The 25,684-nt window shown below is 47.0% G+C and overlaps 1 protein-coding gene across 4 annotated transcripts in view; it reads right to left on the bottom strand.

Annotated features, from left to right (window-relative positions):
- Positions 1-483: 483 nt before the first annotated feature.
- Positions 484-25,684, bottom strand: part of LOC101945629 (sodium/glucose cotransporter 1-like) — a 46,981-nt gene continuing 21,780 nt past the window's right edge. For all 4 annotated transcript variants that reach the window (XM_065568338.1, XM_065568339.1, XM_065568336.1 and 1 more), the window contains 10 exons: positions 20,276-20,381; positions 19,981-20,061; positions 18,850-19,070; positions 17,210-17,345; positions 16,297-16,404; positions 15,169-15,319; positions 14,323-14,491; positions 6,094-6,309; positions 4,809-4,911; positions 484-2,463 (listed from right to left, as the gene is read on the bottom strand). In XM_065568338.1, coding sequence (XP_065424410.1) covers positions 2,246-2,463; positions 4,809-4,911; positions 6,094-6,309; positions 14,323-14,491; positions 15,169-15,319; positions 16,297-16,404; positions 17,210-17,345; positions 18,850-19,070; positions 19,981-20,061; positions 20,276-20,381 — 1,509 coding nt within the window. In that variant the 3' untranslated portion in view covers positions 484-2,245. The remainder of the gene's footprint in view (positions 2,464-4,808; positions 4,912-6,093; positions 6,310-14,322; positions 14,492-15,168; positions 15,320-16,296; positions 16,405-17,209; positions 17,346-18,849; positions 19,071-19,980; positions 20,062-20,275; positions 20,382-25,684) is intronic.

Here is a 25,684-nt window from a genome sequence, read left to right as displayed (position 1 = left end):
TATATTTTACATTTTCTATCATGTTATACAAAGAACTCTTTACTTTCTGGTCCCCAAACACAATTAGAAAATTTTTAATACATACATACAACCTTCATAGTTAATGAAATATAATGAATTCCATAACATAATACAGTGATGACTGTTGAGCAGCAGGGAGCATCTTTATTTATTGTAAGACCATTGGCATTAGGATTCAGATTGTATTGATGATTTGGCACTATGCAGTACATGTCAGGATACTGCAGGGAAATAGAACATTATACTGAAGATCCTAGTGCAGCTAGATGCAGTAAGAAGACAGCACATTTTGCTATGGACTCATCTGAATACGCTGTCAGAAGACAGTGTATCATGAAAGTAATAAGGATTTGCAGGAGTGCAGCATGCTTCAGAAAAAAGAAGAACAGGAGGACTTGTGGCACCTTAGAGACTAACAAATTTATTAGTCTCTAAGGTGCCACAAGTCCTCCTGTTCTTCTTTTTGCGGATACAGACTAACACGGCTGCTACTCTGAAATGCTTCAGAAAGACTGTATTGGTTTGCTTGTTACATGTTGCAGCACAGTGCAGTGTGCTGTAGAATACTGCAGGAAGATGAGATGCATGTTGCACTGAATTGAGACATTGCAGGAAGCTGTGGTACACAAGGCAAAAAGGATTGTAATACAGATTAGCTGCAGCAACTGGGAATTTCCGATGTGCCTTCTCTGTATCTATGCCTCCTTGGGAAGATGAATTAGGTGGTAAAAAGTTCTGGTTTCACTTTTCAGCCTGGAACTGAAGTATCACACATCATCTCTCCATTGCTTCTTATTAGTCTCTGAGACCCAAGCTATGGTCATTGCCTAGAGTTGCCAACTCTGACTGAAGCTATTCTGGGAGATATTTTTTTCCCAACATGACAATGTCATTTTCTTAAAATATCCTCTTAAAATCTCCTGATTCCTTCTAGTAGTCACCGGGAGATTGATGCCAATTCTGGAAGACTCCAAGCCAAACCTGGAGGGTTGGCAACCCTGTCATTGCCTCATCAAGGTCTCAGCCTGATTTCACGCTCCCAAACAAGATGAAGACAATTGGAATGGTTTAGATGATGTCAGAGCAGTGACTGTTTTCCTTGGGGAAACTATAGTGTAACAGTCTTACTTCATGGCATGAATGAAATTTCTTAACGAAACTGTCAGAGAAGGAAGATTCATAATTTGGCAGGAAAAATACTGTAATGTCTTAGTGTACTTGGAAGCAAGACACAAAGCCAGAATTACCAGGTAGTAAATCCACTAATTAAGATGGGGAACTAAGAGAACACTAGTGCCTTCCTTATAAAATGGAGGCCCACAATAAAATAAATGGAGTCTAATTTTGACACATCATGCTAGGGAATCAAAACGACCATGAATATATTTTTATAAATAAAGCTTTCACATTCAAACAGATTCATATTAAATGCTCAGATTGCATTGGAACCTTTAAAGCTAATCTTGAAGAGTCAGGCATAACCACAACTCTTATTAGGGCTGGTCAGACTTAGTTTGCCTAATTTCAAACCCACTCAAATAGCACAAGTTAAATTCAGATGGTACTGGGGTTCATATTCCACTTAGAAGAAAGAGTGATAAAAGAGGAGAGAAGAAAAAATCCACTAAAAACAGTGTAATGTATGGAACAGAGAATGGAGAGAGAAAAGGGCTATTAAAAATAGCTATAGTATCAAAGGAATACATCAATAAAATGTCATCCAGGGGAACTCACCTAAGGCTGCCTTCATTTTGAGGGAATTCATTTATCCTAAATCCATAGCACAGCCCTTCATATAGCTGAACTTAAACAAAAAATCACCTTGAAAATTTCTGTGCCATTTTCCCACCAGTCCCCCAAAATAGTTCACAAAATCATGAACTCCATGCAGCTCATCCAGCCCTGGTTCTCATATTCTGAAATTGAGCTGTGAAATGTATTTTGTAAGAAGAGAGATTTACTAAATTCTCCCTGATGTACTGGATTGAAATTCTACCCTTTGGACTTTAGTACTCCTGCTCTTTAGTCAAAAGATGTTTAATTACCACTATATAACCAATGAATAAATCAACGTATTCATACAATCTCCTTGTACAAATCTCATAAGTATATCTAACTGTATAATTTAGAAAACATCATTTCTTTTGAAGAATACAGTGCAATTTCAAAAGGAAAAGGGACTAGAGTTAGACCTTCATGTAAACTCTGGAGTGTGAGATGAGATTTATGCAAAGAAGGCATGACAGAATACAGCCACGGTCAGTAGAATGACGCCGTTTATGTTCACAACATTTCTCCAGATTGGCTTCTCGGAAGTGTCAGTCAGTTTCTTCTCTATCGCTTCCTGCTCCTCTTTGCTCAATTTGGGACCTTTTTTCTGATTTAAGCCACAGAACCAGTTGTAGGCCTTCTTACAGCATCCTTGCTCTTCATCACCTTGTTCTGTGATAGAAAAAATAGCACAGTGGTCAAGTAACGTGGTGTGTGGGGCTCCATAAGACTGGCATTAAAACAAGGTCTTGGTGATACAGAGTATTCTTTAGAGCACTGTTTTTCAAATGCAGCCACTACGGCCTTTTCTTGCAGCCACAGCCTCCTGTGCTGTGATTTGGGGGGGGGGGGGGCGCACAAAGCAGTGGCCCCTTGCAGGGGTTGGGCCCTGCCCCCCCAACCCTCAGAGACCCAAATGCTGGAGGTGCTGACAGCTGGTGAATTCCCCACTTTCCCAGGGGGTAAGGGAGGCAGGCTTTGGCCACGGGGCTTCATGCTCCATGCACGCGGTGGCAGGCTCTGGTTCCAGTCTCCAGAACCAGACTCACCACCCCCACCATTGTCCCTGGGCCCCACTGCCTCCCTGCCCACCTCCCCATCCAGGGCTTAATTTGTCCCAGGGCTTGTAGGGGCTGAGTAAGTCTGTTGTGAAAAGTGATATTAACAAACATACAAATATCACTTTTCACAGCAGAAGACTTACCAGCACAACCAAAAAAGCAAAAGAAACAACAACAACAAAAAGACAAGAACACGCAAAGCGCCTTATTTGTGTTTCTCTTCTGTTTAGGTCCAGTAAAGAATACAGACAACTGTAAATTATTTTTATTACTGAGTCTGAAAAAAAAAACCCTACATAAATAAAATACAATGATTTGGACATGAATATGTGCATATTTGTTTGTTTTTCCTAAAGTTAATTAAATATTTTAGGAAAAATTGTCAGCACGGCCACCAGCAAGAATTGGTGGCCGCACTCTGAGGCCACCAAAAAAATTATTGTGAGAACCCCTGCTTTAGAGCCTCTTGTAATTGAAATAACAGCTCCAATTTGTGATCTTAATGATGAAAAATGCTTAAGGAGAGATGGGGTGTAGGATCAGATGAACATTATAATTCCAAATGCAAAGTAAGTGATTTATGATCATCAAATAGCTCTGTAGCTATTGCTAATAATTTTGAACCCCACAAACCCCTGTGCTTTCCAGTTCACTAATTGTTTGTTCTCAGTTTGCAGTGATATAGCTGAAAATACTGGTATCTCACAAATGCTAGAAATCACTAAATTGATTCATGCACGTTATAAATACTTAAACATACAGGATTGAAAAGTATTGGGTACAGAGTAATAGGCCAGATCTTCACCTCCTGGTCCTCTCCAACTACACCTCCTTATGTGTTGTGCTGCTTTGGAGTTGGGGAGAGAGGAAGGGGCCACAGGGAGCCATTTGGGGCTCCCTGGGTAAAGGCTGCACAAGGACAGCTCTAATTTACACCGGTGAACAATCTGGCCACAGGAAAGGTCCACTCTACTACATCCACTCTCCTTCCTCATTATGCCTTGCCTCCAACTTGCTCCCTCTTTCCCTAGCATGGAGTAAGGTTAGGGAGGGCAACTGTGTAGGAGGCAGCTCCAACTTTCTGCTTGCAGAAAGATCCCCTGCCGGGGGGATTCTCCACCAGCTATCTCTGTCTGATTTAAGGCAACTTTCCCCTGCTTACATGGTGCGCGCAGGCCTTAGAGGATAAAGACACCAGCCATGTCTCTTCAACCTGAGATTGAGAAGTAGGTCACTGATTTGTGAAGGGTTTATCTCTGCTTGATCAAATGTTTTTTTGTATTATTGACAAAGTCCTGGCTGGGATGATTTAGTTGGGGATTGGTCTTGCTTTGAGCAGGGGGTTGAACTAGATGACCCTCTAAGGTCCCTTCCAACCCTGATATTCTATGATTCTTTTTTATTAAATGGCTGAATTCACCGATGCTTTTAACCTTGTGGAAGTGAGCTTTGTGTCAGAGCCTGGAGCCAGGCAGAGTTTTGTGTAAATTTCCCAATGCAGTTCTGGCAAAACACCTTCACCCTGCTGTGCACCACCTTCACTGTTCCAAAACCTAACCCCTACACACCACTTCCAAATGCATCTTCATTCTGTCCTTTAAAGTGTAAGGCCCACACACAACTCTTGCAACCACATCACTCCTGAGCTGTACCACCCCAGTTTGTTCTAGCCCTGGGCTTCTCACCTAATTACATGAAGGCTTTTGTGCTGTGCACAAAAATCAACTGGAACTAGATTGTCATTGTGTAATTAATTTCACTCACAATCTACACCAGACCCAATTAATGGACAGTGGTGAAAAATGTGTGCATTAACTTTGCCTACCAGCCCTTTAGCATCTGAGTTTTCATGAGAGTACAGGGCACTTTCACTGTTTCTTCAGAACTGAAGTTGGGAACCTCAAATACACTGATGGCTTCCACAGATCTTAAAAGAGAATGTTATTCAGAAATCACCTGATACATCATCATTGCTCTCAGGTTCCTCAAACTTCTCATTTGCATCCAGGTCAATACGTTCCTCCTTGTTGTTCCTCAGAGACCAGCACAAGCGGTAAAGCTGCCATTAAACAAAATGAGTTTACAATGTTGCAAGCCTTAGAATGCTGAGATCAGTACGTTGAGATCAGTATAGGATTTGGGGGTCTCATGAATGTTTGCTAAATAATATTCAGGGATTATTAGGGATCTCGTAAGACTGGGACAGATAGTGTAAGAGACTACTCCTCTTTCCCTTTCTTAACACCTTCATCCCTTAAATCTTTGCTACAACGCACAATATGCACCACCTATTGTGTGTCTCTCTCAGAAATCAAATTCCCTTCTTATTGTGTATTTTTGCGCTACAGTAGAACCTCAGCATTACGAACACCTCAGGTCGTTCGTAACTCTGAAATGTTTGTAATTCTGAACAAAATGTTATAGTTGTTCTTTAAAAAGTTTACAAATGAACATTGACTTAATACAGCTTTGAAACTTTACTAAACACAAGAAAAATACTTTTAACCATCTTAATTTAAATGAAACAAGCAAAGAAACAGTTTTGTTACCTTGTCAAATCTTTTTTTTAAAACTCTTTCTTTAAGAAGTTTACATTGAATACAGTACAGTACTTCATTGCCTTTTTTTTTTTTCCTCTTTGCTGCTGCCATATTGCATACATCCCGTTCCAAATGAGGTGTGTGGTTGACTGGTCAATTCATAACTCTGGTGTTCATAACACTGAGGTTCCACTGTATATAATGTCTTCAAGGTGTTAGTAGTTACAGAAAGAACAGGAGTACTTGTGGCACCTTAGAGACTAACAAATTTATTTGAGCATAAGCTTTCGTGGGCTACAGCCCACTTCTTTGGATGCTGTAGCCCACGAAAGCTTATGCTCAAATAAATTTGTTAGTCTCTAAGGTGCCACAAGTACTCCTGTTCTTTTTGCGGATACAGACTAACTGCTACTCTGAAACCAGTAGTTACAGAGTACTCTCCAAAACATTTGTTTTCCTAGCAGAGCATGCTTCATTTCCAGAGATATCTGGAGCAAGGAATAATTTGAGGAAGATGCAAAACTTTTCTCTGAACCCAGTTAACTGGAAGGATCCTATATAATTTGTATAATGTAAAATTCCAGGGTAGAATATACTTAATGCTACTTTCAGTGTAAATTAAAGTGATCGGTTTCATAGATCTCCTGTATCTCAGGGAGCAGGAGAGCAAGTGAAAGAGCAAGAGAGACAGTGATACTCACATGTACATCAGGAATGGGTTTAGTTATCAGTGAGACGCCCAAGATGATGATGATGCAGATCCCAAAAAGGATTATAGCAAAGTACAGATAGTGAATTCCACAAATGATCTTTGGACAATTGCTGGGGTTTACACAGCTGCCAGTTCCATAGGAAAACTCTGCAATCATTCGAGACAGCCCAATGAGCAGCCCAATGACCAAGCCCCAGAAGGCACCCTGCAAAAGAAAGTGACAGGCAGATTTATCAGAAAGCTGTTGTATGTAAATACGTATGTAAATACATTGCTTTCTTTAACCTACTAATGTCAATGCAATGTGCACTACTGCCAGTGGACACGTGAGCAACCTACATCACCCAGGGATTAAGAACAGAGAGACATAAGCCTTCTTATTAACCAGAAGCAAACCAGTTATTAAATTGAACTCCTAGTGTAAACGCACATCATGTACTGGCTAGGAAATCAAGAGAATCTCCAAAAGCCTTTGAAAAGGTCAAAGTGCTTTTCCTGGCTTTACAAATAGTTCTTTTCTTTATATAACCGCACCTTAGAACCCCGCCTCCCTCCCCTACAAATGTAGGGTGACTGTAGGGTGGCTTGGGAGTATTAGCCTGTACATGCTACTATGTTATTGAAGGTTTGCTCATGAGTGCTGGGTTACTAGCAAGGGTTTTTTAAAAAGAACAGCAGCACTGCAGTGTTTGTTTTGAAAAGAAATTATTTCTCAAGAATTACATGAAGTTTGCACTCAGATATTAGAAGAAGAGGCTCTGCAACCTTGACATGTCTCAATAAAATTGCTAGGAATGCCCTGTCCCAGCTCTGCATGAGATTCTTTGGCCTGTGATATGAAGGAGGTTAGACTAGATGATCACAAAGTTCCTTTCTGGCCTTAAAAATCTATTAAATCATTACAATCCTCTGCCCCCACAGCACAGCTCATTCAAGCTGTTTTTGAAGTTTGCAGAATGTCAGATGAGCTTCTAGCATTTTAGATCCTTATCTGAACCAAACCTTTGAAGAGAAGGTTACTCATGCTATGCAGTAACTGAGGTTTTTCAAGATGTGTTTCCCTACGGGTGCTCCACTTTAGGTGCGGTAGTGTCTCTGCACCTGGGATTGGAGATCTTCAGTAGCAGGGCCCGTTAGGCCGCACATGCACTCCTCCCCGTTTCGTGCCGAGAGTGGCGTCTATATAGCGCTATGTGGTCCAACCGCTGTCAGTTCCTTTTCTACTGTAGAGTCAATGTTTGAACCCTGAAGCAGAGGGGAGGAGGGCAAGTAGTGCAGCACCCATAGGACACACATCTCAAATAATCTCAGTTACTGCATAGGGTGAGTAACTTTCTCTTCTTCAAGTAGTGTCGGTATGGGTGCTCCACTGTAGGTGACTGTAGAGCAGTGCCCCTAGTTGGAAGGCTGGGAATGATCTCTACCGAGGACAGGTCTGTGTGTCCTAGTAGGACACCTGATGCTGCGTTGTGGGTGATCACGTAATGATGACTGAAGGGGTCTGTGGACACCCAGGTGGCTGCCTTACAAATGTCAGTAATCAGCACAGTATTCAGGAAAGCTATTGATGTGGAGATCAACTGAGTGCCAGATGGGAGCTGAAGTTTGTGATGTTGATAGCAAAGGTGGATGCACCCCGAGATCCATTTCAAAAGATGTTTGGATACGGCTGAACCTTTTGATCTTTCAGCGATAGAGAGGAATAAATGTGGCCATTGTCTGAACAATTTGGTTCTGTCAAGGTAGAAGGCTAGTGCCTGTCTGACATCTGACCTCGGGCTGATTGCCATGTGGCTCAGGGAAGGAGGAGGGAAGGTGGATAGGTTGGTTTGGATGGAATGAGGGTGGTACCTTGGGTAAGGACTACTGGTGAGGTGATAACGTGACCTTATCTTTATAGAAGATTGTGTACGGGAGGGTATGCCAACAGGGCACCAATTTCGCCTACCCGTCAGGCAGATGTAATCACTATGAGAAACACAGTTTTCATGGATAGGTGCATGTAGGAGCAGGACACCATTGGTTCAACTGGGGGCTGGTGATACAGCATAGAACGAGGCTGAGATCCCAAGGTGGGACGGGGTCTCATACTTCAGGGTAAAGGTTTTGGAGACCTTTAAGGTCTTTTTGTCATTGGGTGGGTAAATACCAACTGCCCTCTATCTTGGAGTGGAATGCAGTAATGACGGTCAGATGTATGCAAATGGATCTTGTGGATAGCCCCGATCTCTTGAGTTCCAGGATGTAATCCAGAATGACTGGTAAAGAAGTGGTAACTGATGGGATGTGTTTGGTGTTGCACTACATCCAGAACTTTTTCCATTTCTGTAGGTACGTATATCCAGTTGTCGAATATCTGCTATTTAAAAGAATCTCCTTTACGCCTTCCAAACAGGTCACCTTCGGATCCTGGAACCATGAAGGAGCCAGGCCTTCAAATGGAGAAGTTCTAGATTTGGATGGAGAATCTGGCCTGTCTCCTGAGAGAAGAGGTGTGGTGTTGACTGCAGGGTAATCAGTAGACAGACTGCCATGCACAAGAGGTTGGGATACCATATCTGTCATGGCATGGGGCTCTGAGGAAGACCCTCGCTCATTCCACTTGTATCTTGTTGAGCACTTTGAATGGTAGGGGAAAGGGTGGGAAAGCATAGAGGAGGGGTGCATCCCACAAAATGTGAAAGGCATCCCCCAGAGATTGGTGACCTAGACCTGCTCTTGAGCAAAACTGTGGGCATTTGGTGTTTTTGGGAGTGGCAAACAGATCTATGTTTGGGCGATTGAATATGTGTTGTAGGGTTCTTGTGTCCATCTCCCACTCGTGTTCTGTGAGAACCTCCCACTCAATAAGTCTGCCATGGTGTTTAGGTGGGTAGGTATGTGGCAGAGATGTCGATGCCATGTTAGATAGACCAGTTCCACAATTTCAGAGCTTCTGCACATAGGGATTGGGACCTCTCTCCCTCCCCCACCCCCCATCTGTTGATCTAGAACATGCAGGAGGTGTTGTGTGTTATTACTCTTATGGTCCTTTGTCGATTATTGGCAGAAAGTGTCAGCATGCACGTAATTCTAGAAGGTTAATGTGCAACATGGATTCTGACAGGGACCACTTGCCCTGTACTGTGTGAGTTTGTAGATGTGCTCCCCGTCCAAACAGTGAGGCATCCATTGTCAATATCAAGGACAGTGTTGGTTGGAGGAAAGGGACTCACATGCAGACATTTCAGGGTTTCGTCCACCAATATAATGAGTCCTTGATCTTGATTGGTATTGAGAGCAGTGTGTTGAGGCTATGTCTGTGGGGTATGTACACTGTTCGTAGCCATCCCTGAAGGCAGCACGTGTGCAATCTTGCATGTTTCACCATGAACTTGGCCACTACCATATGACCAAGCAGCTATAGACAAGTCCTGGTGGAAATCCATGGGCAGGTTCTCACAGTGGAGATGAGGGTGATTATTGTGGAAAATCTGCACTGTGAGAAAGGCTCTGGCCTTTATAGCATCCAGTTGGGCCCTAATAAATTCCAGATGCTGTACTGGCATCAGTACCGATTTTTGTATGTTTACTTGGAGGCTGAAGTCTGAGAAAAGGTTCATCTGGAGGGAGCCTTGAGGAGGCAGTCGACTACGTATGGGAATATTACAATCCCTTGTTTGCAAAGGTGCCGTCACCACTATGAGGATCTTGGAAAATACCCTTGGTGCTGTAGAGAGGTCAAAGAACCTTTTATTAATAATGGTCGGACCCCAGATGAAATCTGAGGAATCGCTGTGGGAAGGGTGATGTGGAAGTACATGTTTTGGAGGTTGAGGGCCCAGTCCCCCTGTTATAGTGCTGGGATTATTGTTGATAGTGTCACCATCTTGAAGCATTGTAATTTGATTAACTTGTTGAGGTTCCTCAAGTCTAGGATAAGTCTTCATCTGCTGGATTTCTTTTGGATCCGAAAATAGTGGGAATAAAAACCTTTCCCTCTGTGTTGGAATGGGATCAGTTCTATAGCACCCAGTCGCAGAAGGTGGTTTATTTTCTTCTTGTAGGTGTTTGTGAGAAGGGTCCCTGAAGAGAGATGGGGAAGAGGGGTGGGTGGTTAGGAAAGAGGACAGAATAGAATACCCCTTGCTGATGATTTCCATGACCCACTTGTTAGAGGTGATCTGTCGCCATGATGGCTAGAATGGGGTCAAGCGGTTGCCAAACTGATGGATTACTGGAGATGGTTTCAGCAACTGGACCAGGGGAGGCATCTCAGAGCCTTGACCACATTTTCAAAATTGCTGTGTAGAGGTGGATGGGTGGGGTGTAGTTGCTTGTGCCAATGTCTGTCTGTGCTTGGGAGGAGGTCTCTGTCACCTGCATTGTGTATCATAAAGCCATTGAAGGGTGGAATGTGGAGGTTGAGATCTTGGAGTAGATTGATATCTACCTGTCTTCTCTTCAGCACTGCTGTATATATGCCAGGAGAACTCAGTGTCACTCTAGAATCCTTTAAAGAATGTCAGGCGTCATCAATGTGCTCGGCAAAGAGTTTAGATCCTTCAAACAGTAGATCTTCCACCGTGATCTGCACTTCCCTGGGGAACCCTGAGAGATGGAACCATGAGGCTCGTCTCATCACTACAGATGCCGCAATGGAGCGGGCCACCGTGTCCGCAGCATCCAGAGAGGCCTGTAGCACTGTACAGGCCAGAAGTTGTCCTTCCTCCACCTGCTCCTTTTTGTCCTCTAGGAGATGTTGACTGACCTCATGAAACTTGGAATAGTTCATATGGTTATATTTAGCTAGGAAAGCCTCATAATTAGCCATTCCTCTTCCTGTTCCTGTTGTAAGGGGCTGTCCTGGAATGGTTTTGTCATCCTTTCTCCTGCACCACATTGACTATGAGGGAGTTTGAAGTAGGATGAGAAAATAGGAATGCCATATCCTTAGCGGGGACATAATACTTCTCTTCCACTCACTTGCAGGTAGGGGGTATTAATGCTGGGGTTTGCCAGATCAACTTGTCCGGGTCCAACAAGGCCTCGTTGATCGGAAGTACGATCTTTGCCAATGTGGAGGCCTGCAAGATGTCGAGCATCTTGTGCTTTTGTTCTCTAACTTCCTCCACGGGGATCTGGAGAGAATCCACAATCCTGGGGAACAGTTTGTGGAACTGTTTAAAATCATCTACTGATGTTGAAGGTGATGGCATGATGGCCTCATTGGGGAAGGACGAGGAGATGTGGGCTGGTGATGTAACCTCTTCCTCTGTTTCTTCATCATGCTCCTCTAGTAATTCTGGTTCAGAGTAAGAGGCCTAGAGTCTGACAAGGACAGAGAGTGTATTTGTCCCTGTCTCTGCTCTGCAGGTGGTTTGGGAAAGTATGACCTATATGCAGCCCAAGGCCAGTATAGGGGAACAGACACCTGGGGCTGCATCCAGGGATGTCCATAACAAGGACTTGTGTCATTTCTGGTCTCTGGGTATCAAGGGCAGTAGTATGATTCTGGGAAGCCCTTTGAGATGATTGTGGAGTGTGAGGCATGATGGAGTACTCCTCCTCCTCTTCCTCAATGGAGAAGGGTGGTGCGGTATTCGATGGTGAAGGAGAGCAGTGTGTGACAGATGTATTTCCAGGGGAGAGGCATGGACTGTTGGGAGCTTGGTACAGAAGAGCGGTGATTCTGGAGTGTCAGAGAAGATCAGGTCTCTCAGGTAGCAGAACTCTTGTGATACCAGCAGGACATCATTGGTACTGATGGCTATATATGTATTTGTGCAGACATAATGGATAGCTATGGTGCAGACGTTAAATGCCTTCTGTTGAACAACCAGTAGATGGCGCCAGGGGCTCAGTGGGTGCTGACGCACTCAAAGTCATTGAGGGAGATTTTTGATCTGTCCGTCTCAGTCCCAAGTGATTGTGGGTCTATTTGTGGTCCTGCCCTCTTAGGGCCCTTGGACCTCAAGAGTGCTGGGACTAGTAGTGTCTGGATGGTCACAGGAGCCAGGTCTTGCCCCCAAAGATGTCGAGACTACCAACCTCGTGGGAGTTGCCTTTTTCCAAGGTGGCTCCTTGGTGAGTGAACTGAGGCCTGTCTCTTCTCCACTTGACAGGGAAAGTGAAGATTTTCTTTTTGTGGTGCACGGTGAGCAGGGGTCGGCTGATGACCATGCTGATGGTGACTGCCATGAAGGAGAGGTATCAGGGCCACGGTCAGAGGCTAGTCGCAGTGAGTTCTCCATTATTAAAATTTTAGCCTCAATTCACGGTCCTTTCTGGACCGAGCCTTCAATTTGAGACATTGTGTGCACTTCTGTGATATGTGCCTCTCACACAAATGGTGTGCACTATGAGTAGCCATTGCTCACTGGGATAGCCTCATGACAGGAGAAGCACCTCTTAAACCTGGAGGATCTGGGCATAGCCCCAGGTAGGGAGAGCTACCCAGTAGGGAAGGGCATAGAAAAGGAAACCTATGCTAATCTAAAAACAATAGGGATGAAAAAGCCAAAGGAAAAAAGATATTTTTTGTAAGAGGGGGTAAAGGGAATTTTTAAAAAGCAGCTAATAACTAAGAAATAGTAGTGAAAACAGTAGTATTATGAAGGACAGTAAAGACATATGCAAGACTCTGCTAAGGATTTGGTCACAGACCAAGGCAATTGAGATGGAACTGAGGGCAGTTGGACCACACAACACTGAATAGATGCTGCTCATGGTGCAAGACTGAGAGGAGTGCCTGTATGGCCCAACAGGCACTGCTAGGGAAGATCTCCAATCCCAGGTGCAGGGATGCTACCGCATCTCCAGTGGAGCACCCACAGGGACAATACTCAAAGAACCACCTTCAGAGATTTGCCCTTCCCTATCCATGTGTTTACCCTATATAACTCTCTCAATTCTGCACCTCCCTAAATAAAACAAAACCAACAGACATACAGAGCCAAAGTCACTCCTGGAGTAAGCAGATGTAGCCCTCTGACTTTAGTCAAGTTGCAACCATTTAAAGTAGAATTTGGCCCATACGCTAAAAAGGAGACAACTAATGGTACAGAATTAAATATCCTGCTGGAAATTTTCTAATTTGAACTAATTTTATTTTGTGACTATTATTGTTAAATGGTCAGAAAAATCACAGAGATATATTGGAATAAGACAAGATGAGACACTCCGTTTACAGTAGAAATAAGAATCTTTCCGAAAAGTCTAATCTGGAATAAAAATGGGACTTTGATCCAGGCAGTGCTTCAAATTTCTTCAGCTTTTACTTGATCGCAGTATTTTTTCTAATTAGGAGTGTGCTTTGGACCAGATGCTGAGGATCTTACTAGTTCTTAATCCATTTTTTACTCAGGACCGCAGGATCTGATCCATTAACCATGAGGTTCAACCAAGCAGTGACTGGAAATGGAACATCCCTGCTTGGGAAATATCCACTACTACTACTGTTAGTATATCCACCAATCTCCAGAGGAAGGAGTCAAAGTAACTAGAAAGCGCCAATCCCACCTGGAAACAGTGTTATATTGTTTATCTATTGGCTTTCCTCACCATCGCATCTGTGCACCTCAGAAACATGAATGAATTTATCCTCATGGGGACCATCGGCAAGTATTATCCTCAGCATTACAAGTGGGGAAATCGAGTACAGAGCTATTATTGGAGTGATTTTCAGAGGTGCTGAGCGCACAGTTCCCACTGACTTCTGAGGGAGTTGTTCTGAGTGCTCAGCACCTCTGAAATTCAAGCCAGCAGTGACCTGCCTAAGTTCTCACAGGGAGTCTGTGGCACAGCTGGGAATAGAACCCAGATCTCGTGAGTTCCAGTCCAGCAGCTTAACCACAGGACTTTCCTCTTCCTTGTTGAAGCCTACAGAACCCACGGAGAACCTAGAAGGTTGCATTAAAGCACTATTTCCCAGAAATCATCCCTTCAGCACAAGTCACAGTGAAACAGTAGGTGGTTCCAGCTTCACAGTTGTCTAGGAGCCAATAAAGTCCAATGAAGTCCATGCACATTTACATGTATGTGGTGGAAGGGGAGTATGAGGATTCCTCAACTGAGCTAAGAGCCCCTCAAGCATTCTGCTTTGGAACCTCAGGCTCTGGCCTGTAGCAGGAATAGCCTCAAAGAAACTGAAACTAAGAAAAGGCAGTTGTCCCAGTGCACAGATGAATGTCTTTTGTGAACTTCTGCGCACATAGCTCTTCTCCTAGCCTGTACTCACCTCCTCATTGACCCTCTTACAGAAGATAGCAAGCAGGAAGACAGCAGCAATGGGTGGCCCCAGGTAGCTGGTGATAGACTGTATATAATCAAAGAGCTGCCCGCTCTGAGCTGACTGCACCACGGGAACCCAAGCAATGCTGATACCAATTAAAGCTAAAATAAATAACCTGCAAATACAGCCAATAAAAAAAAATCTGTTAGCCACCTATTTATAAACATCAATCAGAAATACAGAAATCACAATGAACCAATCAACAATTTAACAAGTCATTGCGTTATTCAACCAGCATTATAACATCAGCAAAAACAACAGTAATCAGCCATCAGTACTGGGGGGAGTGAGTGTGGGGGGGAAGCAACCAGCAATGAGATCTCACCAGATCCCTTAGCTCTTAGTCAACCCAAAATGAGAACTCTGCTATAAAAATAATAAATCACCTATAATAAGAAGTCACCTATAAATACAGCAATCAATAAAACAGCAGAGAGAGATGAATAAAAGAGAAATCTACAGCATAGCTAGTGAATATTACTGATGCTGTAGCTTTATCTAACTGTCATCTTGGAATGAAATTTAAATAGATCCCCTGGGATATCTGTAGGGAATAGACACCTCAGATTAATCTTTAAATAAGAAACATGGCTGGAAACTACCCCCCAGAATATCGAGAAAGACACATGAGATTAAGCAGTCAAGCCACAAGAGGTCACCGCTGCATCATATGCATTCAGTGAAAGGTTGTTCATCAAGGCACTTAAAGATGAACTTGGAAGGGTGCAGTCTGTGATGGCTCCAATATTTCATTAGGTTCCTAATGCTGGGAAGGGGCGCAGTATCACTTACCTTCCAGCCAGCATGAGCTCTTTCTCAGTTGCCCGGGATCGTATTTTGGTGTAGATGTCCATGGTGAACAGAGTGCTAGCACTATTAAAAATGGAAGTCAGGGAGCTCATGAGAGAGGCCAACATGACTGACAACATCAGACCTCGCAAACCTGAAACACAGAGAGAGACACCACCTGAGCTGGGGAGACTCAGTCACTGGGAAAGCTCCCATAAGTGACATCTCTGAGTGCATGGTCTGACCTCCTCCAACCCAGCTGTTAGTAAATGAAGCATGCCCAGCTTATGACAACTTCATGGTACCCTACTGCAGATGGAAGGTAATGGTGCCTTTTAGGTCAGGAAGCACAACATTTACAATACCACATAATACCCAGGCTGGGCTGTTAGGAGATGGATAATGGCTGAGTGTATTTACTCAGAAAGGAGTCCTTTGTGTACAATGGGAGGGGTCAGAGACACCCCCACACAAACACACACTTGTTATTTATACTTAGGGTGACCAGACTGCAAGTGTGAAAAATTGGGATAGGGGGTGGGGGGTAATAGGAGCCTATATAAGAAAAAGACCCAAAAATCGGGACTCTCCCTATAAAATGGGGACATCTGGTCACCCTATTTATACTGCTTTATTGGGTCTGTGGGAGAGCAATAACCCCAGGGGGGCTGCACTTTCTCTTTCCAGACCAGTGAGTTTAGCGGAGGAACTGCAAGCATATCACTCAACACAGAGATCCTGGCAGAGGCCACCTCTTAATAACTGACAACTGTAGGCCAGATTTATTTCTCACACTGGGCTAATGCCAGCAGTGTCTTACTGCCTCATGTTTGCAAATAAGTAACATTGTCATGGCTAGTCTGTAACCATCTGGCATCTATGGTCACATTGATCAGAATGCTTGGCATGTATAGGAATAAACTGTATATTGGAATGATCTAGGGCCTATGATAGCTGAGCCCTGATAACTCAAGAAACTAGTGATGTCAAATCGACTAAATGAGAATGCAGGTCTCCTAGTTCTGGTAGCTGAATTCCAGCTCTGGGAATCTCTCCCCCACAACACCCAACTTCTATTAATCTGCCATCCATGTCTTTCCCACAAAAACACTATCACAACCAGCATCTTACCATTCGGCATAAGGTCCACCACCATTTTTGGATAAGCAACGTTTGAACAGCCAACTTTGGTGCCACAGTATTTCTCACATTCTGAGGGCACAACACAAGCCACCGTATCTAAGAAAAAGATAACAAGACAGGGTTACATGGGGTCATAGCAGCAAGTTACCCAAAAATCAAGAGTACTTCCCAAACCCATCTCCATGCTAAACCACTGGATTTATTTGCCTATCCCCCTTGGCTCTGCAGCTGTGGGAAGGAATTCCATTCCTGCATCACTTCTTTCCTAGCTGGGGAATAGCGATGGTGCTGAGGTCAAGCCACCAAAACTGCATGCGCAGAATTGCACAGGAAGTCGGGACTGAATAACGTGAGGACTACAAAATCGGGGCTCAGGGGCCAGGGCAAAGTTAGTGTGTGCTCTGAAAAGCCCTCCCTGCTCAGACCACCTGCTCTCCTCCGTTGTTGTACACACAGCTCAGTGGAGAGGGAAAAAACCAACTGGTATTGTGCTCACACTGAGCTCAGGCAGCTTGCAAATCACAGGCATTTCCATGAGCTGGGAACACTCCTCTCTGGGATCCAGGCACCCCTCCCTCTGCCCTGTGAAGTCTGTCAGTCACAGACAGGAGTGTTTCCCACCCTCTCAGTCAGAGCAGGAATGCTGTAACAAATTCCAACAAAGAGGACACACCCTCTAGGATTCCTGTCCCCACAAGGACAGTGATAGCATCACCAGGAGCCCTAAGCAGGGGGAGGAAAAAGAGCCGGGTCTTCTTACTGTGTGGGAAAGGCTGGTCTGTGTACGTATTTTCATGGTCTGAGTCAGGAGAGGGACTGAAGGAGCTGGAGGGGGGACAGCAAAGAGAAAACTGGAAGAGGAATGAGAAGAGAATGAGGGGGCTACAGTACTAGGTCTTACCTGTGTACAGAATTCGACTGATCATCCCAGGCATCACCATCAAAAACATGGGCAGCAGCTTCAGGTACCCACACATGACACAGCCGGCCTTCACATGGGACATGTTCTTGGCTGAGAGGCATCGCTGAACAATAACCTGTCAATGAGACAGTAGATGTGAATGACTCCAGCTTTGTCACCCACACATGATGTCGGGCACACCAAGGCACAAATGATTCTGTTTCAACTATTCCAGCGAGAAGTCTTTGCTCTTGCTCATAATTAGAAAAATACAAGGGCATTTGAAGGCCCGAGAACACATTTAAATGGCTAAAAGTAGATACTCTATTGTCTAATGCAGGGGTCAGCAACCTTTGGCATGCAGCTCGCCAGGGTAAGCACCCTGGCGGGCCAGGCCGGTTTGTTTACTTGCCGTGTCCACAGGTTCGGCTGATCGCGGCTCCCACTGTCCGCGGCTCCAGGCCAATGGGGGCGGGGGCGGCGGCAAGCGGCGGCCAGCACATTACTCGGCCCGTGCTGCTTCCCGCCACCCCAATTTGCCTGGAGCCGCGAACCGCGGACAGTGGGAGTCGTGATCAGCCGAACCTGCAGACGCGGCAGGTAAACAAACCGGCTTGGCCCGTCAGGGTGCTTACCCTGGTGAGCTGCGTGCCAAAGGTTGTCGACCCCTGGACTAATGTATCTTTAACTTGTGAACCTCCGTGTCACTGGATATTATTGAACCAAATAGCTTATTAATAGTCAAAAAGGACTAGACATTTACATGAATAAGAAGAGCAGACACTATTACACCAGCTAGGTTACAGATGATAAAGGCCCTCAATCCTTGTGCTCCAGAGCATAGGGGCTTGAAGAATTCCCCCACACACACTCACACATGGTTTAGAATACTGCACAATTACAGTAGTGCAGTCTCCTTCCTCTGAAGCATCCCAATTTGATCATTTTTGGAGACTGGATGGACCACTGACCTCGGCAGTAGGAAAGGAAAGAAAAACACATGGACGGTCCTGCACCATGGCACCCGATGAGGGGACAGACACATACACAGAGCAACTGTCCAGCATTGTTTATGCAAGAGATTAAAGCAACACCAGTGCTCCAGTCCTGCCAGAACACTCCGGAATGGTGTTGTGGCTCTTTTGGGGGGAGCTGGAATGCTGTCTTGTGGCACTTTCAGTACTAGCTTTCTGGCACTTCTTGAGTACTGCACTTGTCCCCTGAGCAGCCCACACAGACAGAGTAGATATGCCTAGTATGGCTGGATGGGAAGCCAAGTCTATACCCAGATTGATAAAGGTCATATGCATGTGTCTGTCCTATTAAGATGCCCAATTTTTAAAAATTGGGCCCTCAATGTTCATCCAGCATGTCACAAGAAACAGGGGGGGGGGGGGGGGGAAATCACACACACAGCATATGTCCAGAATGGCATGAAAAAATAGTAAAGGAACATACACATCCTATTCACTTAACATAGAAGAGGCTGAGAATCTAAAAGCTACAGAGAAAAAAAATCAATTTCCTCTCAGGAGATAATAGCTATTTTTATGGCACAGGGTTGGGAGGAGAGAGATCAATCCAACTAGACTGCAAATTTTAGAATGCTCTGAATTTCCCAGTTGTTGCCTTTACACTACCTGATCTGTGCACCAGTACCACAAAGCGAGGATGCTCAAGCCAAAGGTAAGGCCTGGCCATGGCAGATCTCCAGTGATCGGGTCTCGGAAGATGTGGAAAGAATCTGCCCGAGGGGTGTAGCATTTTGGGTCAATGGTAATGTTTCCATAGGAGGTGTTGCTTGGAATTGCTTGCATATATTTCTCCATAAAGGCCTCATATCCTCCTACTTTGGCAAATGCTGAAAAACAGAACATAAAGACACTGCTCATGGTACTGGACGCTTGAAATTCCTAATGGAGCTGAAGAGTCCAAGGAGAAAACTCCATGCTATCAATGTGATAAACCTGCCCCAATAGAGATCAACATTGTCAGAAACATCAACGAATGTGCTGTGAAAACTCTCATTAGCAAGAAGCCACACTGGCTTTCCTTCTCAGGTCACTATAGAGCTCTAAAAGATTCCTTTACACTCCACTGTCCTTCCCATGCCCAGGATCCAAGCTTCCACTTTGTCAGGTATAATATCTCCAGGCTCCCTGACACAGGTAAGGACCAGAGGCAGCGTCCACCTGATTAAGTCAATCTGAAATATTGTTTATTGTGAAGCAGGGGGACAGCTTCATTCAGTGAAAAGCTTACACAGAGGAAGTCCAATTAGAAGTCACAAGTTAAGGGGGAGGAAATTACAGCCTCACAGGGCTTTACTACCTCCTCTTGATTAATTATGTAGCCTGAGCCCTAAATACCAGGGTTCTATTTCACAGGATGGACTGCATTTTAGTACCTACGTGATCTCATGGACACCTGGCCTCTCATTCACAATAACACAGCCCCTATTTTGGGGAGTTCTATAGGCTGTTATAAAGGAGGGCAGAATAGATGATCACAATGGTCCCTTCTTGCCTTGGAATCTATGAATCTCCTCTCCCATTGTCATTGGAATTACATACCTATGGCAACTATAGAACTTGGTCAGGATGACAGGAGGGCTTAGCAATGTGGCTCTTCTCCTTCCCTGACAAATACAAGAAGCAATGGGAGTTCCTTAGCTATTAACCTCTCAGGACTCCACAGTGCTGGATCCATTTTCACAGGACACTGGGGGCTGTAGCTGATCCTTCCAGCTCTCGTTCATCAGATTTACTCACCAAATCCTGTGAGAATAAAGGATCCCACCAGCATGATGGCGGTCTGTAAGGTGTCTGTGTAAATCACAGCAGCAAGGCCACCTAAAGGTAAAGAAATGCCTTTATGAGAGCCTTTCTGCTAATGCCTTCATGGGAATTGTCTCTCCTTGGCCTTCCATCTCTCTCTCTCATATGCACATACACGTCTCCCCTTTCACGCTCTCATTTCTTCCCATTTACTCCCCGCTTCCATTTTCATCTTTCTGGATCCCCTTTGAACTTGTTTTTAATGTAACAATCTGCTCCACAAACTCACCTGTGATCGTGTAAAGACCAGTAATACCCAGCAGTATGATTATGGCCAAATAAAGATTCAACCCCATGGCTATTTGGATAAATATAGCTCCAGAGAATATATCTGCCTAATAAAAGGAAAGATGACAGTTTAGGGAATGCTTAAGATAAAAATAACATTTCTATTAGTATCTATTACTGTCCTCCCCACCCCAAAGCACTGCACAAATAAATAAAAGCACATGCAAAATAAAGACAAATCCTGTCTCCTTGGTCACCCAGGCCTGCTTTATTTTAACTGCCAACTGCCTTTTGAAGTTCATTTCTTAGTCTCTGCACTTCTTACAATAGTTCCCAGAAATGTGTCAGCAATTCCCTCCTAGCTAAATCTGGCTACCCACCTCTCCAGGCCTGTGAATTTATGTATGGGGAAACAGTTCAGCAAAGTTCTTAAATCCCAGACCATGCTAACACCCAAGTCTTTTGATAATCTTTACATTATATCCAGGAAGAGTTTTGTTAAATGGCTCTTTTGTCTTTATTTACGTCTTTGCTTTATGCTATTCTTCACACCTCACCTTTCCAGTTCAATACAGATGTTTGGTATGACTGCCCAGTTGAGGACAAACAGGAATAAAAGGCAACACCATATTTAACACAAGTTCCATGAATATCTGTCAAAGTAATTAGCATTCAACTGGCCAGCTGAAGAAACAATTAGCTCTTGCGCTTGTATAAGGACATGGATTTTGCAACTTCATGAGTAAATCCTGGGATTTTAGTTACCAACACAGCTGCTGCTGCACCAATGCAAACTCCTAAAGTAGACATAATTTGAAATCAGAGTAACCAATTCCAATCCAAATCATGCCTCACCAGTGTAAATCATCTCTCTGTTAGGGGTTGGCAAGTGCAACATGCTGCACCAGTGCTAAGGGGGGATTTTCCAAAGTGCCTACATGTCTTAGGAGCAGATGTGTCATTAAAAGTCGTGTCACTGAATTTGTGCTCCTAAATCACTTAGGTGCTTTTGAAAACCTCACCCTAAAATCCCAGGGCAGACAAAGCTTAAGAGGGCTGTTTAGTCGTCAGCTCTACTAGATTTTAGGGCAAACATTTATTCAAGGAACACAGGGAGTGCCATCTAGTCAGGTATTATATCACCCCTCTCCTTGTGGCAGAAGTCATGCATCTGGCTAATTGTGCCATGCTGTACAGAACAACACTACTGAGCACACTTTACCTTTAAAGCTCTTTACAATCAGTAAGTAACATATCCTCATGACTCCCCAGTCAGCCTGGCAACTGAAACCTGGCAACTGAGTATCATCCTCCGCATTTTACAAACAGGAAAACTAAAACAAAAATACTCAGGGGCAAATCCATTCCACAGCACTCAACCTGAGTAGCTGGGCAGATGCTGGAGGAAGAAAACCTCTCCCCAGGCCACTGAGGAAACTTCTCCTTGAGACTGTCACCACCTCAACCCCCCCTTCACCCCTCCTGCCTACAGGGCAAGGAGGAGACCTGTGCAACTGCAGATCCTCCAGCCCTGGTCCCACCACCAGCCACTGCATGCTCGCATGCAGAGCCATTGTGGAGCTGAGCCGTGCACCACACAGGGTGTGAAACACATGCATGGTCCCACCAACAAATTCCGCCTCTGCCTTTGCCATCTGCAGCCATGGAGGCTGGGTTAAGATGCAGGAATTCATAAAGCTTAATCCCACAGGCTAACTATGAGCCTATGCTGCTCTCTATGGGAGAGGATTCATTCCTGACCCTCACAGCTGATCAGTTTATGCCCCGAAGCTTGAGGTTCATTTATTTTTAGTATTAGCTTAGTTTACATGGCTACAAATATTATTGGTCATAAAACGATCCTGCAAGGAAACATAGTTAATTATTTAACATCCTGAGTGTAGAGGAGCGGACACACCCCTGCAGCGCCTCCTGCTGGTGACTCTGGGAATTAGCTCTTCCAGCATCCTGGAGCACCCCCTGCAGGCCGGTGATCCACTTGTCCCTCTGGCCCCTGTGTCCCTCCCGGACCCCGGTGCCCTGGTATCTGGGGTGCTGCCCCCTGACAGTACACCCCTCAGTACTAGGGTCTCCCCTCCCTGGGGAACCCCCATCCACTATCCCTACCTCACCTCAGAATAAGGCCACTGCCAGTCACCAACCAGCCCCCGCTCCCTGGGGCAGACTGCAGTATAGTAGGGTTACCATACGTCCGGATTTTCCCGGACATGTCCGGCTTTTGGGGGCTCAAATCCCCGTCCGGGGGGAAATCCCCAAAAGCCGGGCATGTCCGGGAAAATCGGGAGGGAGGGCTGGGCCGGGGTTGCGGGGCCGGGCGCGCGGTGCCGGGCCGGGGTCCAGGGGCGCAGTGCCGGGCCGGGGCTGCGGAGTCGGGCCGCCGAGAGGGTGCGCGGGGCCGGGAGGTCGGGCCGGGAGCCGGGCCGCCAGGGGGGTGCGCGGGGCCGGGGGGCCGTGGGGGTTCGCTGGGCCGCGGGGTCGGGCCGGGAGCCGGGCCGCCGGGGGGGTGCGCGGGGCCGGGCCGCCGGGGGGGTGCGCGGGGCCGCGGGGTCGGGCCGGGAGCCGGGCCACCGGGGGGGTGCGCGGGGCCGGGGGGCCGGGGAAGTTCGCTGGGCCGGGGGGTCGGGCCGGGAGCCGGGCCGCCGGGGGGGTCCGGGGGGCCGGGGGAGTTCGCTGGGCCGCGGGGCTGGGCCGGGAGCCGGGCCGCCGGGGGGGTGCGCGGGGCCGGGGGGTCGGGCCAGGAGCTGGGCCGCGGGGCCGGGCCGGGAGCCGGGCCGCCGGGGGGGTGCGCGGGGCCGGGGGGGTGCGCTGGGCCGGGCCGGGAGCCGGGCCGGGGCCGCGGGGTCGGGCCGCCGGGGGGGTTCGCGGGGCCGGGGGGTCGGGCCGGGAGCCGGGCCGCCGGGGGGGTGCGCGGGGCCGGGGGGCCGGGGGAGTTCGCTGGGCCGGGGGGTCGGGCCGGGAGCCGGACCGCCGGGGGGGTGCGCGGGGCCGGGGGGTCGGGCCAGGAGCTGGGCCGCGGGGCCGGGCCGGGAGCCGGGCCGCCGGGGGGGTGCGCGGGGCCGGGGGGGTGCGCTGGGCCGGGCCGGGAGCCGGGCCGGGGCCGCGGGGCCGGAGGGGTGCGCTGGGCCGCGGGGTCGGGCCGCCGAGGGGGTGCGCTGGGCCGGGAGCCGGGGGGTCGGGCCGGGAGCCGGGCCGCCGGGGGGGTGCGCTGGGCCGCGGGGTCGGGCCGCCGGGGGGTGCGCTGGGCCGCCGGGAGCCGGCAGTACTGGGCGGGCCGGGGGTGGTCGGCCGGGGGCCAGGGCCGGCACCCCAGGGCCCGAGCCGACCCAGGCTGGAGCCGCCGGGGGGGCCAGCCTGGGCCGCACCTCCTCCCCCCACACTCCCCCTTACCTGCCCAGGCTTCCCGCGAATTAAATGTTCGCGGGAAGCAGGGGAGGGGGCGGAGACTTTGGGGAGGGGGCGGAGTTGGGGCGGGGGAGGGGGTGGGGCTGGGGGCGGGGCCAGGGCCCCGTGGAGTGTCCTCCTTTTGGAGGCACAAAATATGGTAACCCTACAGTATAGGCCACTCATCACAAGCAAGGTTGGGTTTGGACCTGCTGCCTTGGCCTACCCACGGGCTGCCCTCTGCAACCCCCAGTACCCCTTGGCCTCCTACTAGGCCGCAGCCTGGGGCTATCCAGGCTGGAGCTCCCCAGCTTGTCCCCAGCCCTGCTCCACCCAGGTACCCTGTCTCTGCTCCCTGCAGCCAGGCCCTTCTCTCTCTGAGTGCAGAGAGAGACTGCTTGGCCTCTGGCTCCCAGCCTTTTTATACAGGCCAGCTGTGGCTACTTCCCCAATCAGCCCAGCTTTTAGAGCTGCAGCCCTCTGCCAGAGCTGTTTTAAGCCCTTCCAGACAGGAGCGGGGTTATCACTCCACTACACTGAGCAATACATAAACTCCTTGGAATTGCTGAATCACCTTCCAAGTTCACCTCTTCTGCCTCCCAGTTACGTTAATTTACTACTGATATTTCCTTGTTACTCCATTAACTCTCTTTTATGGATACCATTAAAACCTTATCCTATCTCTGTTTTTTACATGGAAAAGATTTAGTACATTCAAACAAAAAAATCACTCCAGAGCTACGCACACGTAATTCAGGAAACACTAGGCAAAGCTACAATGACATGAGTGTCCTTTTACAACTACCATTACAGCTAAAGAATTCCAAGGAACATTTGCAACGCATTTACAGACTCGAGTTTTAAATTCCTTCAGACTATGGGGGAGCATCCAGTTACTTGTTTCACCAGATACTTTGAGTCTTAATTTAGTCAGTTACTGGTCACCAATGCCTTGCTACACTGCATGATCTTAAAATTGCCAACCTTTTCTACCACTGGTACAGCCCCACTGGTGACAGCAATGGTAGAAGCGCTAGTGGTTAGCAACTCCTACCTTGAAAGCTACCATGGCAACAGCTCACACAGCAGAGTGACCATGGAACATACATACATATGGGACATTACATACGGTGTTTGAGATTTTGCCCAACCTGGCGTAAGTGAGGAAGCAGCATGTAAAACAGGCACCATGAATGCAAGATCCTTCTGAGATGCAAATATAAATTGCATCAACACTGTGACTCATTGTTAGGTGTGACTTGCTAGCAAGTGTAAGGAAAGCTGTCCTTTCAAAGCAGGATGACAAAAGCCTGAGGAACTGCAAAGGCAGCAGCCAAGGAAGCAGCATGCAAATCTCTGAAATCTCTTGGCTCACGCTGTGTCACCGAGACACTCTGGCACCGAGAGTGAAAGATTCCCACAGAGCCACGTACAGCTTGCTTGCCATCCTGCATATGCCACTTACAATGATGCCTAGATGCACAACAGATGTATCTACATAAACTAAACCTCTTATGTACAAGAGCTAGTGTCCACTGGCCTTCTGTATTTATCCTTTTCCTGGTGTCATGCAGGACTGACTGGCACTTGGCCACATAGCATGGTGCGCTGCCCATGGCTAGATAGCTCCTTGCCACTGCAGTGGGCATACCTTCCGGCCCCTTGCTGTGCAGCAAATACATCTGAATTTCCACAGTGGTCACCACTGGACAAGCTATAATTGGAGTGGCATTTGGACTGTGCTGCCCCTTATTCTGGGGCACGTTGGCCATTATTTTGGGTTAGCTGGGTCCACGACTTTGTTGATGGCTGGTATAGCTCAGGTGGAACAATCCCCTAACTTACAGCAAGTTAATTTAATGCCTTTCCCCTCTTACACCACTGCACGTGATCTTATCCTTTTGGCCTAGACATGCCCCCTTTCTCTGCAGGGCATGATCCTTTTCTTTCCCCTGCTCCCCACTTACACCTTCCTTTCAACTTTTACATGACTGCGCTGGTGCATCTC

This window comes from Chrysemys picta, chromosome 15 (assembly GCF_011386835.1).
Source record: "Chrysemys picta bellii isolate R12L10 chromosome 15, ASM1138683v2, whole genome shotgun sequence".
In the NCBI taxonomy this organism is placed as follows: domain Eukaryota; kingdom Metazoa; phylum Chordata; order Testudines; family Emydidae; genus Chrysemys; species Chrysemys picta.
Note: the sequence above shows the minus strand (reverse complement) of the source record. Positions and strands in the feature narration are given on the sequence as shown.